Source organism: Oryza brachyantha, chromosome 3 (assembly GCF_000231095.2).
Source record: "Oryza brachyantha chromosome 3, ObraRS2, whole genome shotgun sequence".
Classification (NCBI taxonomy): Eukaryota; Viridiplantae; Streptophyta; class Magnoliopsida; order Poales; family Poaceae; genus Oryza; species Oryza brachyantha.
Window position 1 is genome coordinate 26,439,691 of NC_023165.2, and position 19,542 is coordinate 26,459,232.

A 19,542-nucleotide genomic window follows, 5' to 3' on the forward strand; every position below is an offset into this window, starting at 1 on the left:
TATTCAATGGACTTATTTGCCCTGTTTAGTGGTGTGATCATCTGGAAAAACAGAGGCCTCCACCAAATACAATCTGCAACATGGTGTGCCATCCTCTGGGTTTGTCTCCACTGATCTTGGCAGTCTCCTCAGTTTATCAAACAGGTTCTGCGGGTGACTTAGCAGCCCAAAATGTGCTTGTGGATCTCCAATTTGTGACAGAGTTACCTGAGAGAACCCAATGGAAGGAAGCAGGAGATCAGGGTTGTCATGGTAGAAATGGTACATCGCGCGAGAGAGCGAAACTGCATTCTTGTTCATGAAGTCAGCCAGGAGGACAGTGTGGACTGATGCGCTGCAGGCCGCAATAGTCTCGAGGACCTGCATTGCATGGACATTATGAAGGTAATAGAGAAGGCCTTCAAGAACCCATATGGTGTTTCTTTCAGGAGCATAGCCGTAGCTCTGTAGCTTGGTCATCCAGTCTCCATCTCGTATGTCAGCAGGAACCCTAATCAATGATTTTGCCATCATTGTGAGTTTCTGGTTATTTGCAGAACTCATTGCTTCGTGAAGAAGTTCTGATTTCATTACTAGGAGCTCCGGGAAATCAAGTTCAAATACCGTGCACTCCTTCAGGCAGCTCAGTCGATAGGCTCTCGCATCCATCCCTACAAAATCATTTTTTCCCCAAGTTAGTCTTTTTCTCAATAAGAGTTGATGTATGTACGAGTGTATATAGTTTGTGGGAAATTAATTCACTTCTTCGGCTAAAAAAGGTCGTATCTCTTGTTACAGAATTTCACTGTTAAATTTGTGAGAAAACAATTAGAATCCTTTTGTCATCATTGTTGAATTCGGGCATATTTCATAGATTTCTATCATGTCATGCATACGAATCAAATGGTACAGTATGCATATGGAATAGCAGTTTTGGATGAATGCCATAACATTTGAGCAGAGTTTTGGCAGACTCTCATGCACCAAAATGCAAAATTGCGTCTTGGTTTATGCAGCTACGTGTGATCCTAATCTTGTGCTAATAAATTCCAAAAAGCTTCATGGTGTATATCGTGCCAACAGATAATAATGCACTGAAGGGATCTAACAGCAAGTGTCAAGGGTCATATAAATATCAGGCATTAGAATCCATTTCCTGTCTGAAGCTGACGTGCTTTGCGGAGTCCAGACAAACAGTACTACTCCTGCACCCCCACGTTGCTGGATAGCTTTGTTCTTGCTGTTATGTTGCCGGGTGTCTTCATTTCGAGGCACAATTATTTCCATTTTTTTTCCCTTTAGCCTATGTATGCACTTATGCTAGGTGATAACATTACTCCTAATCTTCTGTGACGAGAACACCGTTTTTATATTCGTTTTTTTCCGGGTAGCAGATCACATAAGTTTCTTGCCACACATATATAATAAAGTGTACAACGTGGAAGAAGACCAACCAATTGTGCATGCATGAATAAAATTCATATTTGCCAAAAAAAAAACTCAATTAATCGACTGTAGAAGGTTGGTAATTTTTCCTTGGCAAGGATACGTGTTTATGTTCTAATGTACTACATGTAGTATGATACTACAATATATATATATATATATATACACCACCGTACTATACTAGCATGCATCCCTAAAAATATAGAATACGTATTATATATAGGCCAGTCTCAATGCATATTTCATGAGATGTTATGTACATTAAATAAGGAGCCATATCAGTAATTTTACTGACTTGACAAAGTTATTAAATGTCGAAATTTCATGAGACGAGAGAGGAGTTTCATCCCATAAAAATTATTGGGCTTGGTTACCTAGTTACAGTATTGATAACTATATTATAAAACTATGCACTGACACTATAGTCTTAGATTCATTACTGTACGTGGTGTACAGTAAGTACGTATACGTTACATGCATACGCATGCTGCATGCACACCGTGCCTGATCTCTCCTTTTTTTTTTCTTTTTGCCGGGAAAGTAATCATGCATACGAACCTGCGCCGAGGAGGACGACCTGGGCGGCGCCGCCGAGCTGGGCGACGGCGGCCCCGACGCGGGCGTCGAACCAGAGCGTGCGCACGGCGATCATGACGCCGTGCACCTCCCGCGCGCCGGCCTCCTCGTCGAGCCGCATCCGCTCGCGGAGCCCCCTCAGGAACCTCTCCCCGGCGAGCACCCCGGCCGCCGGGTCGCGCACGGCGCGCGCCCACAGCGCCCTCGCCGCCGCCGTCTGGCACGCGCTCTGCAGCACGGGGCCCCACTCGGCCTCCACCCGCGCGTGCAGCGCCCTCACCCCCTCCGCCGCCGCCGCCTCCATCACCCCCGCGATCTCTGCACTCTCCTCCTCCCCTCCCGCGCCGCCACCGCCATTCACGGCGACGCTCGCCGTCGCCGCCTCCATCGTCACCACCTTCTCCTTCCCCTCCTCCTCCTTCGACATGGCACACACAGCCACACAATGTCCTAGCTAGCTAGCTAGCCAGCTTCATGTGCGCGACAGCACAAGCAAAGTACTCCAGTAGTAGTAGACTACCAAAACCTGGAGCTGAATTTACATGGACCCGGCCATTTTAAGCTAGGAAAGAAGAGATAAGAAAAAGAGGACCACACGTACACGAGCTTTAGCTAGTTTTTCGGGGAAGAGCTTTTTAATTTGTGTGCACATGTATGAGTCGGGGGGAGACGGGTGGTGCGCGATTTTTCGCGAGGCTAGCTCTCGATCGGGCTCTGCCTCTGCGCTTGCTTTCGCGCGCGCGCGAGCGATCGACGTGCGCGCGAGGACTCTGTGTGGCGCGACGGCGACGGAGACGGCGGGCGATGCGATCAGTTATTAATGGTGGAGGAGAGGAAGACGACAAGCACGTGCGGGCCGGCAAGTCTGTTGCCGATCGTACGGCTGGCTCCGGTTTGGTCATTTGCCGATTTTTTTTTCTTCGAATGTTTGAGCATTTGTCTTATTTAAAAAATTAAAAAATATTATTTATTTTGCTTATGACTTACTTTATTATGAAAATAACTTTAAGCACAACTTATTATTTTTATATTTGTACTAAATTTTTGAATAAGATGAATGATCAAACGTTGCAACCAAAAAAGTTTAAGATCTTATATCATGAAACGGAAATAGTAGTATGTTTTATCCTTCTTTGTATTTAATTGGATATATGTATTTTTTAAAAAAGATGGTAATTTAGCCCAAGTAGAGAACTAGCTGTTTACATAATGTAATATGAAATTTGCTCATAGAATCTTGGATCTAGGATGCTACTTAGGTCGCTACAGATCTCTCTCTACTCCTAATGATTTGCTAATGAAAGCTCGAGAGAATTTTCTTTTAGAAAAATAAATCTCAGGCTTACCATTAAAGGAATAATTGTATATCACTTGAAAGATTTTTTTTACTAACATCACACGAATATAACTATAATATAATTATAATATAGCTAATATTTAGTGATAAAAACAAATAGCATGTAAGTCTCATATATAAATAAAAAATACTTATAATTTAGCGCTAGTTACAGTGAAACTTTACAATGTAATTATATGCTAATTATGAACAAACTGGACAATAGAAAATGATCCAATGTCAAATATTATCAAGAGAGGTGATGACGTTTCTATCACGTGTCATAAGACCCGTAGACATTTCTCATTTATATAAATGCTAACTATATTATAGTTACAGTAGTCCATGACACATGTATAGCAAAACCATTCCATTATTTTAGGTTTAAACGTATCCTTGTCGGACAAAAGTTTAATTAAGTGATCACGCTGCATGCATCTTGGTGCGATTTTTACCAACATTACTTGTCGTCGTGCTATGCACAGTGTGTCCCTCTTTCTGAACTTTGCTTCGCTTGACAAACGAAAAATCAGTTTGAAACCTACCGGACCGAAGATCCGTCACCCTGTTGGTGACATGTCCAACTCAGTGAATGGCTGCGTCCCTGAAAGAAAAATGACACCTCCGCTGCTTTGTTTCATCATTATTCAATATGATTTTTAAAAGTAGATGCAGGATTTAGATTAAAGTAATAACTTTCTTTGGTTTCTTGTTCTGATAGAGCATGAGATTTCAAATTAAACTATGCCAAGTGAAGTGATACAACCAAGTTAGGCTTATACAAATGAATTTCATTTGCTTCAAACTATCGTTTATTTGTTGACTATGCTACAACTTTATTTCATGTGATGAACCAATCACTTGCCTCGTATATAAACCGCAAACGCACGATGGAATGTAATGCCTGCAACGAAATTTATGTTTCTCAACGTAGCCACAACATTTCTCTGGAATATAAGAAGTTTGCGAGATTTTTCGGAAGAAACAGTGATTCCACACAACTCCTTTAAAAAAACATTGCATCTGAAAGAAGCATTTTCCTTTATATGCAACATACTAACCATTTCAAAATAGTGCTCACTCCGTTTTTATTTAACGCCCTTTACTTTTAAATTTATGTTTAATCATTTATCTTATTCAAAAATATTATATAATTATTAATTATTTTGTTACTAAATATACTTTGAGTATGACCTATAATTTTACTTATTTATAAAAAATGAAGGACCAAATATAGATAAAAATTAATAGCATCAAATAAAAAAACGAAAGAGTACTATCTTTGAAGTTCAATTTAACTTACGGAGATAGTAGCATTAATGTGTTAACATGAAGCAACTCGATTTGCATAAATATGGATAACATTGCTGTTGACACTAATCACTAGAATAATCACAATCCACAACTGTACTCTCCAAGCTAAAGGAAAAAAAAAACAACAAAGCCAGTATAACAACAATGACCAACTTGCTCTCCCCAACATTTCATTTCCTCTCACTTGCACTCCTCCCCTCCCTCTCCACAGTCCACTCCACGCCAACTACTCCGCCCCCTCCACCGCACCGACAGCCGCGCCCCACCAACCGCCGGCGCCACCGCCGCCGCATGACGGTGTCGCGCGGCCCGCCGGGGCGCCCGGGGGCTTCGTCCGGCATCCTCGGGTGCTGGAGGAGGCGCCCGCCGCTGGGCTTCGCCGCCAAGGTCTCCATCGCGGTCGCGCTCGGGCTCTCCTTCGCCATCGTCTGGACCTCGCTCTCCCCGACCTCCTCCTCCCAGCAGATCTCCACCGAGCGCTCCTCCTTCGCCGCCGACATCGTCGACCCTCCTCCCCCTGCGTCCCGCAACCGTAGTGCCACTACCGGCGGCGGCGGCCACAGGAAGCCCCGGCCCGCTAGCTCCCGCAGCCACAAGAAGCGCCATTCTCCGTCCGGATCCCACCGCCCCAATGCCACCGCCTCGCCGGATGCCGCTGCGGAAAAGGCGGATCACGCTGAGCCGTCTCCGAAAACTGGCCGAAAACCCGACGAGAAGAAGCCGGAGCCGGAGCCGGAGCCGGAGCTGGAGTCTGAGCCAGAGGAGGAGCAAAAGCAGGAGAAGGAGGCGGAATTGCCCATGCCCGAGGACAGTGGAGACGGGAAGGCGCCTGAGGAGGAAGGGGAGAAGGCGCCGGAGCTGGAGGTCGACGAGCCCAGCGAGGGGGACGGGTACGGCGAGGAGGCGGAAGAGGGGCATAAGAAAGCTCCAACGAAGAAGAAGAAGCTCCCGCCTTTGTTCAGCTCGTCTGCACATTACCACTGGAAGCACTGCAGCGCCAAGAGCGGCCACCATTATATCCCTTGCGTGGATTTTGATGGGGATGGGAGCCAGCGGCACCGCGAGCGGAGCTGTCCGAGGTCGCCGGTGACATGCCTTGTATCGCTGCCCAAGGAGTATAAGGCGCCTGCCCCATGGCCGGAGAGGAAAGAGAAGGTGGATCATAATTCATAGTTGGAATGGATAGTGATTTGATCTCTGAGGTTGTTCTTTTGGTGATTGTTGGCATGATTGCAGGTTTGGTATGGGAACATTGGACATCCTAGGTTGTCAAGTTATGTTAAGGCTCACAGCTGGCTGAACCGGACAGGCGATTACCTGATGTTCCCACCTGAGGAGTGGGAATTCAAAGGTGGATCGAGGCATTATGTCAATTCAATCGATGAGGTAATAGATTGTACATCATTTCATTTCTGTTAGACGCAAGCTATGCAAAGGTAGCACACCAGCACTAGCACTTACTGGGCACTATTGCCGAAATGTCTTGATACGATTTTCTTCACATTGCCTTCTATCCTGCAATATTAAGTAGGCTGATCCATAAGCCAAAATGTTTTTTTGATGTGAGAACCGAGTTTATACTTGGAATTTTTTTAGTATAGTTAATGCTAGATGGATATTGCTTCAATGATGTTTCTTTTCAGAACTTTTTCCATAACTATTTTTGAGTTTAAGGAATTAGTGGACATTCCTTGAAGGACTGAGAGAGTTTCCCTTAGAAACCCAATGTGAAAACAATATTGGCCTGTTAAAAGCACATATGCTGTGCATTTACTATTGACCAAGATGTGAAGTCTGTAGAGGATGGTTGATGGCTATTTGTGACTTTAAATGATTTTGTCATCATAGGAGGGGTATAGCTGAACGATAGAGGTAAAATCACACCCTGTTCAACTTGACATTTGTGTATCAATTGATACGCCTCTAATACCTATCCTGATTTCTTAAGGGTGATTATTAGGTAGCTTTCTCAAATAGAAAGTTTGTTTCCGCTGATCTGTGTTCCGAGTCCTGATTAAAATAATGTGGATTCATAAGTTTACTTCATGTATGAAAAATTCCAGATACATTGAACTGCATGTTGCTTTATTTATTCTTCTGGGCATCCCATTTGTCTTAATACCTAACACAATCTGCACATTACTTCTTTTGTCACTTAGATGGCACCTGACATTGAATGGGGTAAAAATATTCGAGTAGTATTGGACATCGGATGCAAAAGTGCTGGCTTTGGTGTCACTCTACTTGAGAAGGATGTGATAACACTATCTTTAGGCCTTACGAATGATCAAACGGACCTTGCACAAGTTGCCCTTGAACGTGGCATCCCTGCAACAGTTGGCAGTCTTGGATCGAAAAGGTTGCCCTTCCCTAGTGGTGTATTTGATGCTATCCACTGTGGTGATTGCAACATACCATGGCATGCTAATGGTATGTACATGCTGCTGCCTTCCATTTTTCTGTACATTAGCCTTCTGTTACATCACAAGCAATTACATGTCTTCCATGGCTTAGGTGGAAAGCTTCTCCTAGAGATAAATAGGATCCTTCGTCCAGGAGGATACTTCATTATATCAAGCAAGCATGGTGACCTTGAGAGTGAAGAGGGTATGTTGAAATTGTATATTTGTAGAAAAAGCTTGAATGGCTGTAGTGTTTCTTTACTGATATTGTTCTGTCTTACTAGGAAAATTAACTTAAATTTGCATATTCCTATTCACATTCCTCCCAAATTTTCTTTTTCAGGAATATCAGCTTCGATGACTGCGTTATGTTGGAATGTAATAGCTTACAATAGTGATGATGTCAGTGAAGCTGGAATGAAAATATTTCAACGACCACCTTCAAATGAGATATATGATCTGAGAGCAACAAAAGATCCTCCATTTTGTAAGGAAGACCAGAACAAAGCTCCTGCATGGTAAGATGATTACTTGGATGACTACATCATTTCATTGAAATATGTTTTTCCTGTAAGCTTGTATAACGGTAAGTTTGGTTTCCCCTTTTAGGTATACACTGATCAGACATTGCCTGCATAAAGCACCTGTTGGTATTGAAGAGCGAGGGAGTGAATGGCCTGAAGAGTGGCCTAAGAGGGTTGAAACTTTTCCTGAGTGGCTTGGGGACTTGCAAACAAGGGTGGAGGCTGACCATAAACATTGGAAGGCTGTTGTTGATAAATCATATCTGGATGGATTGGGAATTGATTGGTCAAATATCCGAAATGTTCTGGATATGAGAGCTGTATTTGGAGGGTATTCTTCTCCTTTCTAATTACTGACAAGTGCTTGATTAATCTATTTGCTATGAGAAATATGCAATTATGCAGTATTTACTTTGAAATAAATATGTATGAATCAGCTGTGAGCCTGTAGCTGTTTCCTTGCAGATTTGCTGCTGCACTGGCATCGAAGAAAGTCTGGGTCATGAACGTTGTTCCTGTTCATGCTCCGGACACTCTGCCCATAATCTACGAGCGTGGGCTGATTGGTGTCTACCATGATTGGTGTGAACCACTTAGCACATATCCAAGGTCATATGATCTTCTACATGCTGACCACTTATTCTCACGCTTGAAGAACAGGTATGTTATAAAAGGATTTCTTTTCTTGGGCTTCATACAATATTTGGTATCAAATTCATCTTGGTACCAATATTTGGCATGGTTCTTTTGGAGAGTTCTTTTATGGTCCTTGGGAGTATAGAGGTATACATACCTCCAAGGACCATAAAAAAACTCTTTTAGAACTCATCATTTTGCATAGATTTCAAACTCGTGGAACATTGAGCACCTAGCTTTTGTGTCCTGATGCATAATAATCAATAACCAAAGTAATGCTTGATATGCTATTGCCTGAATTATGTAGATGTAAGCAACCTGTCTCAATTGTGGTTGAAATGGACCGAATTTTGAGGCCTGGAGGTTGGGCCATCATCAGAGAGAAACTTGAGATCCTTGATCCATTGGAGAAAATTTTGAAATCATTGCATTGGGAAATAGTAATGGCATTCAGGAAGGACAAGGAGGGTATCATGTCTGTAAAGAAGTCGACTTGGCGGCCATGATCTAATCTGTTGATAAAGTCTCCCCACATACCAATTTTGAAGTGGTACAGGCGTACAGCTATTGCTCTCTTATTCTGGGTTAAAGATACACGATTGATTCATTCTTTGCACCAAACAAATATCCTGAGCCATCTATTGTCTCTTGTTGAGTACTTCTGGTCTCCGGAGCAGCATCCTGCTCGAGGTACAGAGGAAGATGCCCTTCCTGAAATCCAGGCCTGACTGAAAAACCGAGCATTTGTTTGTATTTTGTTGTAAATTGTAACAACAGTATGTAAACCTGTAAAGATTGTAACACTAAGAACAATTGCTTGATTCGAATGAAAGTTGTAAAAATGTGTGAGTACTGTACGTAAGAATTTCTTGAGTGCTGTGCATCTTTCTCAGTTGCTCTTCTACAAGAAAGAATAGCTCAATTGCCTGTACTAAAATGTTGGAATGGAAACACTGTTTCCTACCCATTGTATCCACACTTTATTTCAGAAAAGCAACAGTGTATGCGAAAGGACCTGTAGCCTAGTGGTTACAAAGAACTTAATAGCACATGGAAAAGCAACAGTTTATAGCATGGATGATGAAACCAGAAATTCACATGATCATGCAAAGATTTAGCTCGCAAAAACCAGAAATTGAGATGGCTTAAGAGCAAACTGCAGTTTATGCTGTAGATGGAAACTTATTTAAGAGCAAATTAAGATCTTTTGGCACTATACTCTTTTCTCTTATGTCCTTTTTTGTTTTTAAATTTTGTACGAATTTTACACAAGAGTGAAGAGTGTCAGTTCGGTTCTGCCATTATTTCCTCCATTAGAAAAACCCCAAAACCCAAGGGCTGATCGGGTAACCTCTTTTCCCACGCCGCCCCGCCCGCCGCCGCGATGCCTCCCTTCCCGTCGGCCGCCGCCGCTTCCGCTTCCGCCTCCACCACCTCCCACCTCGCCCTCCTCCTCCTCCTCTCCTCCTCCTCCCTCTTCTTCCTCTACAAGTCCATCCGCCTCCGCCGCGTCCGCCGCAATCTACCATCCCCGTCGCCGGGCCCGGACTCCGCCGCCCCCACCCCGACCCTCCTCTACGCCTCCGCCACCGGCACCTCCAAGGCCCTCGCCGCCCTCCTCTCCCGCCGCCTCCGGGAGGCCGGCGTCACCGCCCACCCCACGGACGCCGCGGGCTTCGACCCGGATGACCTCCCCTCCGTCCCGTTGCTGCTGCTCGTGCTCCCCACCCACGACGGCGGCGCGCCGCCGCCCGCCGCGGCCTTCCTCGCCCGCTGGCTCGAGGAGTCCGCGGCCGACTTCCGCGCGGGCGCGGCGCTGCTGTCGCGCGTCCGCTTTGCCGTCTTCGGCGTCGGGTCGCGGGCCTACGGGGAGACGTTCAACGCCGCCGCCAGGAGCTTCTCGCGGTGGCTGCGCGCGCTCGGCGCCGTCGAGGTGGTCTCCATTGGGGAGGGCGACGTGGACGGCGGGGATCTCGAGGTCGCATTCGAGGAGTGGTGTGGGAGGGTGGTGAGGGTGGTGAAGGGGGAGGAGATCAGGGAGGAAACCAAGGGGGATAGCGATGGCTTTGATGAGATAGAATTGGAAGAGGAGGATTCCGATTATGACGAGGAAGAGGAGGTGGATGGCAGGGAGGTTGACATGGAGGACATTGCCGGGAAGGCGCAGGCAAGGAGGCAGAATGGGAAGGTTGAGGGGGCTTTGTCCAATGGCGGGGAGAATGGTCCGAGGGATATGGTCACTCCAATCATCAGGGCGAGCTTAGAGAAGCAAGTGAGCAACCATGTTTTAATACATTTTACTAATTATACATAATGTACAATTCGTGTTACATTTAGGAGTTTTAGGCCACAAGGAATATCTTGATCACATATGCTCATATCCGACTTACTTTGCAGAGCTAGTTAACATCTCACTGTTCTTATTTGTCGTTCATGTGCTTGGTGCATATAGTTTTTATTCTGCTCGATCTGATCAGTAGTCTATAATACAAACCAACACCTTTGTTGCAGGGTTACAAAATTATCGGTTCTCACAGCGGGGTGAAGATTTGTAGATGGACAAAATCACAGCTCCGAGGCCGGGGAGGGTGTTACAAGCACTCATTTTATGGCATCGAAAGTCACAGGTGAAAATTTTGCTTCTGTCACAGTGTATGCAGAATGCTTGTTAGTGGCTGGAAACTGCAGTTGCCCTATGTTTATCTTAGTTCTTATTTTTTCACTTAGAATGTTAGATGTTGTATTAGAAAAATCAATAATTTATACTGCATGTGAAGTTGAGAACATAATGCACTGTAGGTTACATATTTTGATTTTGATTTTTTTTGCTCATTTTGGCAGATGCATGGAAGCAACTCCAAGTCTGGCATGTGCAAATAAGTGTGTATTTTGTTGGAGGCATCACACCAATCCTGTTGGGAAGAGTTGGAAATGGAAAATGGATGATCCTCTTGACATTGTTAATACTGCAATCGACCAACACACAAAAATGGTTAAGCAGATGAAAGGGGTACCAGGTATGCATGTATCTGAAGCCATATATAAAGTTTTCATGGGTTGTGAGGCATGCGTTATATATTGTACTGTACAAACAACGAGTTAAAACCATTGATTATTAGACTCTGACCATTCCATTGCCTGCAACCTTTATTTGCATATGTGGAAAACAGCATGAACAGGTTCCCTCACATATTCTTTAAGAAACCACATCCAAATGCCAAATAAGGGATTTCGAAATGTATCAGACGTGAAACTTAGAAATTTTGTTTTGTGAATACTAGCAAGAGCAGATTTTATACTATCTGTAAAACCTCAATATAGAGTTTCTGGCAAGAATGTTAGTTAGCCAGTCATGGATCAGCAAGCGATACCATTGTAGTCTTTATTGGCTAAAAATAATTATGCTGCTTCATGCTTTTTTCAGGAGTAAAACCAGAGAGGCTGGCAGAGGGTCTATCCCCCAGACATTGTGCATTATCTCTGGTTGGTGAACCAATTATGTATCCGGAGATAAATGTTCTGGTTGGCGAGCTACACCGCAGACACATATCTACATTTCTCGTTACAAATGCCCAGTTTCCTGATAAAATTAAGACACTTAAACCAATCACTCAGGTTATATTCGAATTGAGATCTATTTTGGCATTTGAGTGCTAAGAGCAACAAGTTTTAGAGATAAATGTGTGTGCATGGTTGCAGCTTTATGTCAGTGTCGATGCAGCTACAAAGGAAAGCTTGAAGGCTGTCGACAGGCCATTGTTTTCAGACTTCTGGGAGCGCTTTCTGGTAATGCAGAAATATTTCCAGATGTACATCATGAACATAAGGCTTGCCAATACTGATCTGTGTTATCCTTTGTGCTATGTACTTCGGTTCTGCCCTAGGATTCTCTGAAGTCCCTGCATGAGAAAGACCAACGAACTGTCTACCGTCTGACATTGGTTAAAGGCTGGAATGTAGAAGAGATAGATGCTTACGCAAAATTACTAAACCTCGGCCAACCTGATTTCATTGAAATCAAGGGTGTAACATATTGTGGCTCGTAAGTGCCTTTTTAATCTTCTTGCATGTTGATTGTAGCATTCCTCTTCAATTGCTTATTTAGTCAACTGATATTTTGCGACGATGCATCCAGGTCAACAACTTCCAAGTTGACGATGGAAAATGTCCCTTGGCACTCTGATGTAAAAGAATTCTCCGAGGCTTTGGCATTAAAAAGCGGTGGTGTGTACGAAGTAGCTTGTGAGCATGCTCATTCATGCTGTGTTCTACTTGCAAAGGTTGATAAGTTCAAGATCAACGGCAAATGGCATACCTGGATAGATTATGATCGATTCCATGATCTGGTGAGCTTTTCCTCAAGAATAACTATTGTGCGACATAGACAAGAAGATAATTCATGTATGTTAATTCGCTTCATTAACCAATGCAGGTGACATCTGGAAAACCGTTTAAGAGCCAGGACTACATGGCTCTGACACCTTCATGGGCTGTCTATGGTGCAGAGGAAGGTGGCTTTGATCCAGATCAATCTCGTTACAAGAAGGAAAGACGCCATGGTGCAGCAGCCCACAAAGACTAACCTATCTCCAAACTCCACTCAGTATCAATTTTGTTACTAAACCCTGGGACTGCGGTCTTGAAGAACTAACCTATCTTCTAGAGTTTAATAGTCAATTTTGAAGTGGCCATTTCCATTACATGGATCTGTATGTGTATCAATCCCTTTCTGGGTTAATTGTGTAGGCCTATGCTTACACTATACTATATTTTACAACATGGAGCTCTGTTTTATTTTTTTCCCCACTATTTGATTTTTAAATGTAGTGAGGTTTCCCGTGATCTTAAAGTGAACTTTAGTTCCCCATTTTTTTTTTCCTGAACACAGTGAAATGTTGCAAAGAACAACATATATCGATTATAAAAATCCAAATTATACCGCGCTGTTTACAATTCGTCTAATCCAAAACTCCAGTATCTTCTGGTGTGACTGTGGATTACCGTGTATTAATCATGATTATGAGGAATTCGATGTTCTTGCACACTAACAACGGTGCACATCTGAATGAAACAACAAACATGCACTCTAGTTTCTTGCCAAATGGCGACGAATGTTTACTACCAATAATCTTTACACGAGCAGAGCCCATCCCTGAAATGATGAAACCTCGTCGCGTCCCGCACGATGATCTCCCTGTCCGTGACCCTGGAGACGAACTTGATCGCGGTGTGGCAGTCGTTGCACACGCGCAGGTTCTTCATGATCCGCAGCGTCGTCTTCTCCGGCGTGCTGATGAGGCCGAACGCGATGGCGAGCTTCTCGCTGTGGCGGCTCAGCAACTCCTCCTTCAGCTCGTCGTCGACGTCGTGCAGCACGCACTGCAGGTCGGGCACGAACCCGGCCTCCTTGATCTGCCCCCACACCCTCGCGGCCATCCCATAGACGGCGTCCCGCTGCGGGTGCAGCACGTCGTCGGCGCCGAAGACGTGGAGCTTGCCGCCGACGTGCGTCCAGCTGAACCCCGTCTCCTTCCTCACCGCCCTGTCCTTCCTCAGCTTCCAGACCCTCGCCGCGTCGCTCCACCTCCCGCAGGCGGAGTAGACGTTGGCAATGGCGGAGTAGGCGCCGCTGTTGTTGGGATCAATCGACAGAAGCCTCACCGCCGCGAGCTCCGCCAGCTCTGCGTTCTTGTGCACTCTGCAGGCTGAAAGGAGCGATCCCCAGGCTATTGCGTCCGGCTGAACAGGCATTTGTCGGATGAACTCCTGGGCTTCAGAGAAGAGGCCGGCACGGGCGAGGAGGTCGACCATGCAAGCGTAATGGCTCATCTCTGGCACGATCTGGTGCTCATTCTGCATCTGCTCGTAGTGCCTCTTCCCTTGGCTGACGAAACCTGCGTGTGCGCAGGCTGACAGCACGCCGACGTAGGTAATGCGATCCGGTTCCACGCCAGTGCGAAGCATTTCTTCGAACAGGCCAACAGCGTCCTCTCCCTGGCCATGCTGTGCTAGAGCTGCGATCATGGATGTCCATGTGATGGTCTCCTTGCGCCAGCAAACCTGATCAAACATCCTCCTGGCCCATTGGAAGCTGCCTGACCTTGCGTACATGGTAATGATGGCATTGCTGACTGAACTAGATTGCTCTAGCAATGATCTTATAGCCTTGCAGTGGATCTGCTTCCCATAATCAAGGCATGCCAGGCTTGCACAGACACTAAGAACAGCGGCCAACGTATAGCTGTTCGGTTCTGGGCCGCTTCTGATCATTAACCTGAAGAGATCTATGGCCTCATCGTTGCGGCCATTCTGCTCATAACCTACAATCATTGCAGTCCAGGCAATAACATCTCGGTTATTCATAACATCGAAAATTTCCTTTGCACTCTCTATGTCCCCAATCTTGACATAGCCTTCCAGAAGGGCAGTGAAGGATATCACATTCAGATCAGCTGCCACTGCCTGATCCATAATCCTCCTGGCATTCTTAACACTGCCAGATTTGGCGTATGTCGAGATGAGAGCATTTGTGACCTGACTATTGTATGCCATTACAGTTCTTAGGATATAGGCATGCATCTGCTTTCCGATCCTTACCATGCCAAGGTTCGCACAAGCTGATAGCACACTGGTGATGGTGAATTCATCTGGTGCCATGGAGGACTCATGAAGCATTCGTGAGAAAAACTCCAGTGCCTTGGCATCAGCCCCATTCTGGTTGTACCCTGCAATCATGGCATTCCATGAGACGATGCTCCGGTCTGGCATGCTCTCGAACAAGGATTTGGCAAGGCCCATCCTCCCCAGATGAGTGTTCAGAGACACCATGGCGTTCCAGCTTGACACGCTTCGCACCCGCATCATTTCAAACACAGTGCTCGCCGTCTCGGCATCCCCACACTTGCCATACATGTTGAGCACCGAGTTCGCCACCGGCACGCAGCTGCCGAGCCCGAGCTTGACGACGAAGGAATGAACTTTCCTCCCAACTGCGCCAGCCCGTGTCACAGCACACGCCGAGAGCACATTGGTTAGTGTGAACTGCGTTGGCGTAAACCCATCGGCAGTCATGTCCAGGAGGGTCTTGACAGCCTCCCCGAAGCGGCCGGCGCGGTTGAGCCCGACGACCATGACGGTCCAGGAGACGGCATCCCTCTCGGGCATTTCGGCGAACACGCCGCGGGCGTCGGCCAGGCGCCCAGACTTGGCGAGCATCGACAGGAGCGAGTTCCACGTGAACACATTCCGCCGCGCCGCCGGGATCTCTTCGAACAGGCGGCGCGCATCCCGCAACCCGCCGGCGGCCTCGGCGTAGTAGGAGAGCAGGTTGTTGCAGAGGTACGCGCTCGCGAGGAGGCCAGCCTTGACGGCGCGCCCGTGGACGGCACGGCCAGCGCCCGGGTTAGCCACCGTCTGGCAGAGCTGCAGCAGCCGCGCGTAGTGTTCGCTCGCGGCGGCAGCCGTCGCCGGCGGCCGCGCCGCCGCGGCGGCGTGCAGCTCCAAGGCGGCGGCATCTCGCATTCCGTGTGTGGAAAGCCGTGTGGATCAGTTGGGCCGCGCGCGCGCGCGGCCCATGGGCTTAATAATTAAATAATTAAATATTAGGGAGTAAAAGTAGTAAGCCTATCGATCGCTTGGGTTTCCCCAAATCGCAGGGAGGCGCGCCAATAGTAATAATTTAGGGTTAAGACCGAATTGGCTAAGGCGGATTTTACTTTTCTAATCATCGCTCTCGCTGTCGCGCGGAGCACGCACCCACGCGAGGAGGAAGATGACGGTGGGGATGATCAACGCGAACCCGGTGGTGCACGAGAGGCCGGAGCGCGCCGCCCACCCGCACGCCGCCCACCCGCACGCCGCCGACGCGCTCGACGCCCTCGACGTCTTCGGTAATACTAGCCCGCCCCCCGACACACGGTCTCTCGCCCAAATCCGGTTAGCTTCACCGTCTGGAATTGATTGGTGCCGCCGCCGCCTCGCCTGCAGATACGGTGCGGGACATCAAGGACCCGGAGCACCCCTACTCGCTGGAGCAGCTCAGCGTGCTCTCGGAGGAGTCCGTCTCCGTCGACGAGAAGCTCGGCCGCATCCAGTACGCTCGCACTCCCATTCCTTTTGCCGTCGCTTGTGGGATGAGCTCATGATAAATCTTGTGATTTAGGGGTATGAAATCAGGGGGGTTGGACTAGGATTTGGTGCTTAAACTTAATTATGTTTGTGATTCGACTCAATTTTGGATTAGTAGTTTTTATGGAGCCATTTTAGAGTAGCTAAGTTAGTACATCGTGATGACCTGCCGTGCCACGCCTCTACGATTCCTTTATAGTGTCAAAACCCTTGTGGTTTTGGGTGGAAGAGTGTAAAATATGCACAATTTCAAGCACTTCAGCTAGCTGGATCAGGATTTTGCTCCCTTTGCAAGAGGTTAACACATTGAGCAACGAAATATGTGTGGGGTTTGACTTGCCTCTACTTGCTAGCACGAGGCTACCATTCATGCTTCTTGAACTTTTGTTTAACGTGATTTCTGATGTGTCTCAGATTATCTGCGTGTGTCAGCTAGTTGCAACTAGCGTTGCCAATCTTTATATATCTTCATTAATGATACAGGAACATTGAGTTTAATGATGGATTTGGCTTATTGGGGCATCCTCTGTTACTTTCATCGTGATCTGTACTGTGCATTCCAACCGTAGAAATATTCGTTTGCCTTGATGCTAGAACAATATCTGTCTTCATTTGTTGCGAACACTGTTCGAATCTCACAATTGCACTGCAGGATAACCTTCACTCCAACTGTGCAGCACTGTAGTATGGCTACAGTGATTGGTCTGTGCCTTCGTCTTAAGTTAATGCAGAACTATCCTCCACATTTTAAGGTGTGTACTGTGTCCGACCAATTAAGATGCAAACCACTGGCAGCCTTCACCTTATAATCTTTATACCGTATTAATCAGAATATGTTTCATGGTTTCATCATTGATAAAAATAAAAACGTCCCCGTCCCAATGCCTGTATTTATTTGTAATTTGTATTGACTTCATCTACCAAGCAATTTATGACCATGATCCTTTACTTTTTGATTTATTAATATGCAGATTGACATTAAAGTTGCTCCGGGATCTCTTGCTAATGAAGAATCGGGTACATATGTCAGTCTAGTACATTACAGCATTTACTAATCCTTGGTTTCTTTCATGAGATCCAGTCATGTCACTGGAACATTACAGCCATGTTATGTTCACATCCTGAATTCTAAAACTATTTTACCGCTATTGCATGATGTGTTAAAAATATTCAAAGGAAGAATGAAGCCTTTAAAGATTCAGAACTTTTCAAACATTGTTACCTTCTTCAAAACAGTCCTATATTATGTGCTCTTATTCCATTCTTTCTCCTAAAGTTATATTCATTTCACTAAGCTTCCCTATTCCTTTTATGTCACAATTAATTTCATATTTAAAAATTATGTGGACCTGTGGAGTTATAAGGTTTGCTTAATATGATCTTAATTATTGTTTGGCACCTAGGCTCCAATATATTGGCAAATATTCTTAATATATATCAGGAGATCCACCTTATGAAACCAAGCATTAACACCAGAATGTTAACTTCACACACATTTTGTTTGAACAGATTTTGGTATTTGTGATGTTAAGTTGTTAACAATGCGATCGTTACAAATTGGCAGTAAACAAGCAACTGAATGACAAGGAGAGGGTAGCAGCAGCCTTGGAGAACCCCAACCTACGCCAGTTGGTTGATGAGTGTGTTTGTTCCAACGAGTCACACTCACACTAACACGTCCTGGCGTGTTGCAACCTGCCTACTGTACAGTAATAATCATGCATGTTGTATGTGCCCTGTGTTGTAGCTGGTTATGTATAATCGCAGGTGCTATGTGCCATTATTTGCCTTTAAAGTTGTATGCGACCGAGAATAGCTTATGTTCCAGTTCTTCCTTCAGACACAAGTATGGCTATGCTGCTTGATCCATGTTGTACCATTCATATAAGAAAAGGGAAAGGGAGATTTATGTTGTGCCATGTGTTCACTGAATCTCTGCCTGTTGTTTCATGGTAGAATTTAAAAGCAGAACTGGTCTTCTTTTTTTTTAAAGAACATATCTGTTTAATGATGTCTCACGCCAGATTTTTTTTATTAAATGCACCATTATCTGCTTTGTCATGTTTCAGGTGCATCATTGGTTGTTATCATTTGGAGAAGTTGGTAGATTCATTCCAAGAAACTAGGGAGAGGCGTGCGGTGCTCTACCTGCGGCAAAGGTCAAATGAAGCAAAAATGTTGTCTCGATCTTACGTGTGCGACCAATGTTCATCATGCGTCTTTATCCTTTGCCAGTTATGAATTTGTCTGTATCCTTCTTAAGCAAACTGGGTGTCTTCTCTTGTACACATGATCGTCAGGAACTTGACACGCGGACCATCACGGAGACTGCCCATTGAAATGCTAGATCAAATTCATTGCGAAAACGCAAAACACATGAGCAGTTGTCAGTATACGCTGAAAGAAAACGAAAATAAGGAAAGACAATGAAGCATCGATTTGTTTTACCGATTACTCCCTCTGGTTTGTTTTATTTGACATGGTTGTTTGATTGTTCGTCTTATTTTATTTTTTGTAAATATATAAAAATAATAAGTTATTTTTAAAGTTTCTTTAGTAATAATTCAAATCATAGTAAAATAATTATTTATATAATTTTTAAATAAAACAAATAAAAAGTTATACATACACGGTACTTATCTTTTTAATAAGATAAATAGATATATAAAAGAAAGTGATATCAAATATAAAATGGACGGAGTCCCTGGTAAAACACTTAGGTACCCACGTCATCAGTACTCATGTACACGGTACTTACAAGACCAGGAACACGTCTCCTCGACATACACTCGTAGGATATAATCAGAATTCACGAACATAGAATTAGTGGATGCAAATGATACAACATAGCATGATCCAATTTCCAACTGGACGGTCCGTCATGCCTAACATATTTTGACTGGAAACGTTTTACTAGTGTCATGATTCACACCAAAAATGGTGACACAAGCTTGTTTATACTTTCAGAGACGAGAGACAAAATCTGAACAGATCAGCACTACGAACGATAGCTCTGCTCATGAACGGACGTGCTCTCGCTCACAAATTCGAGTTGTTTGCTTCAAAAATGCTTGGTCCATTTCCAGTCCATTTTTTCTCTCCATCTATTTATCAATCAGATAGGGTGATGAAAACGACTCAACAAGCAATCAATAGACATGCCAGATGCTAGATGGATACATTAGATTTGCAACCTTACCAG

At 45.1% G+C, this 19,542-nt stretch overlaps 5 protein-coding genes across 6 annotated transcripts; 3 read left to right on the plus strand and 2 right to left on the minus strand.

Annotated features, from left to right (window-relative positions):
• Positions 1-3: 3 nt before the first annotated feature.
• On the minus strand, positions 4-2,511 carry LOC102705424 (putative S-adenosyl-L-methionine-dependent methyltransferase Mvan_0910). The gene is made up of 2 exons (XM_040522584.1): positions 1,984-2,511; positions 4-650 (listed from the first exon to the last, which is right to left on the minus strand). The coding sequence occupies exons 1-2, from the start codon at positions 2,426-2,428 to the stop codon at positions 13-15; spliced, it is 1,083 nt and encodes a 360-aa protein (XP_040378518.1). The 5' UTR covers positions 2,429-2,511; the 3' UTR covers positions 4-12.
• Positions 2,512-2,805: 294 nt separating this feature from the next.
• Positions 2,806-9,573, plus strand: LOC102705710 (probable methyltransferase PMT28). 2 transcript variants are annotated; one of them, NM_001360323.1, is given in 9 exon segments: positions 2,806-2,864; positions 5,215-5,806; positions 5,888-6,037; positions 6,811-7,081; positions 7,166-7,258; positions 7,397-7,571; positions 7,663-7,908; positions 8,043-8,237; positions 8,521-9,573. In NM_001360323.1, coding segments are annotated over 9 exon segments (1,980 nt in total). In that variant the 3' UTR covers positions 8,720-9,573.
• A 472-nt stretch (positions 9,574-10,045) lies between these two features.
• Positions 10,046-12,814, plus strand: LOC111828519 (uncharacterized). The gene is made up of 8 exons (NM_001360324.1): positions 10,046-10,485; positions 10,725-10,840; positions 11,055-11,230; positions 11,638-11,828; positions 11,913-11,999; positions 12,098-12,255; positions 12,349-12,559; positions 12,646-12,814. Exons 1-8 carry the CDS (start codon positions 10,354-10,356, stop codon positions 12,793-12,795), a joined length of 1,221 nt encoding a protein of 406 aa, NP_001347253.1. The 5' UTR covers positions 10,046-10,353; the 3' UTR covers positions 12,796-12,814.
• Positions 12,815-13,133: 319 nt separating this feature from the next.
• LOC102706274 (pentatricopeptide repeat-containing protein At2g22070) lies at positions 13,134-15,758 on the minus strand. The gene has a single exon (XM_006651801.3). It carries the CDS (start codon positions 15,732-15,734, stop codon positions 13,332-13,334), a length of 2,403 nt encoding a protein of 800 aa, XP_006651864.3. The 5' UTR covers positions 15,735-15,758; the 3' UTR covers positions 13,134-13,331.
• A 147-nt stretch (positions 15,759-15,905) lies between these two features.
• LOC102718633 (protein AE7-like 1) lies at positions 15,906-18,272 on the plus strand. The gene is made up of 5 exons (XM_040521722.1): positions 15,906-16,102; positions 16,200-16,305; positions 16,993-17,092; positions 17,312-17,357; positions 17,905-18,272. Exons 1-5 carry the CDS (start codon positions 15,985-15,987, stop codon positions 18,012-18,014), a joined length of 480 nt encoding a protein of 159 aa, XP_040377656.1. The 5' UTR covers positions 15,906-15,984; the 3' UTR covers positions 18,015-18,272.
• Positions 18,273-19,542: the final 1,270 nt, after the last annotated feature.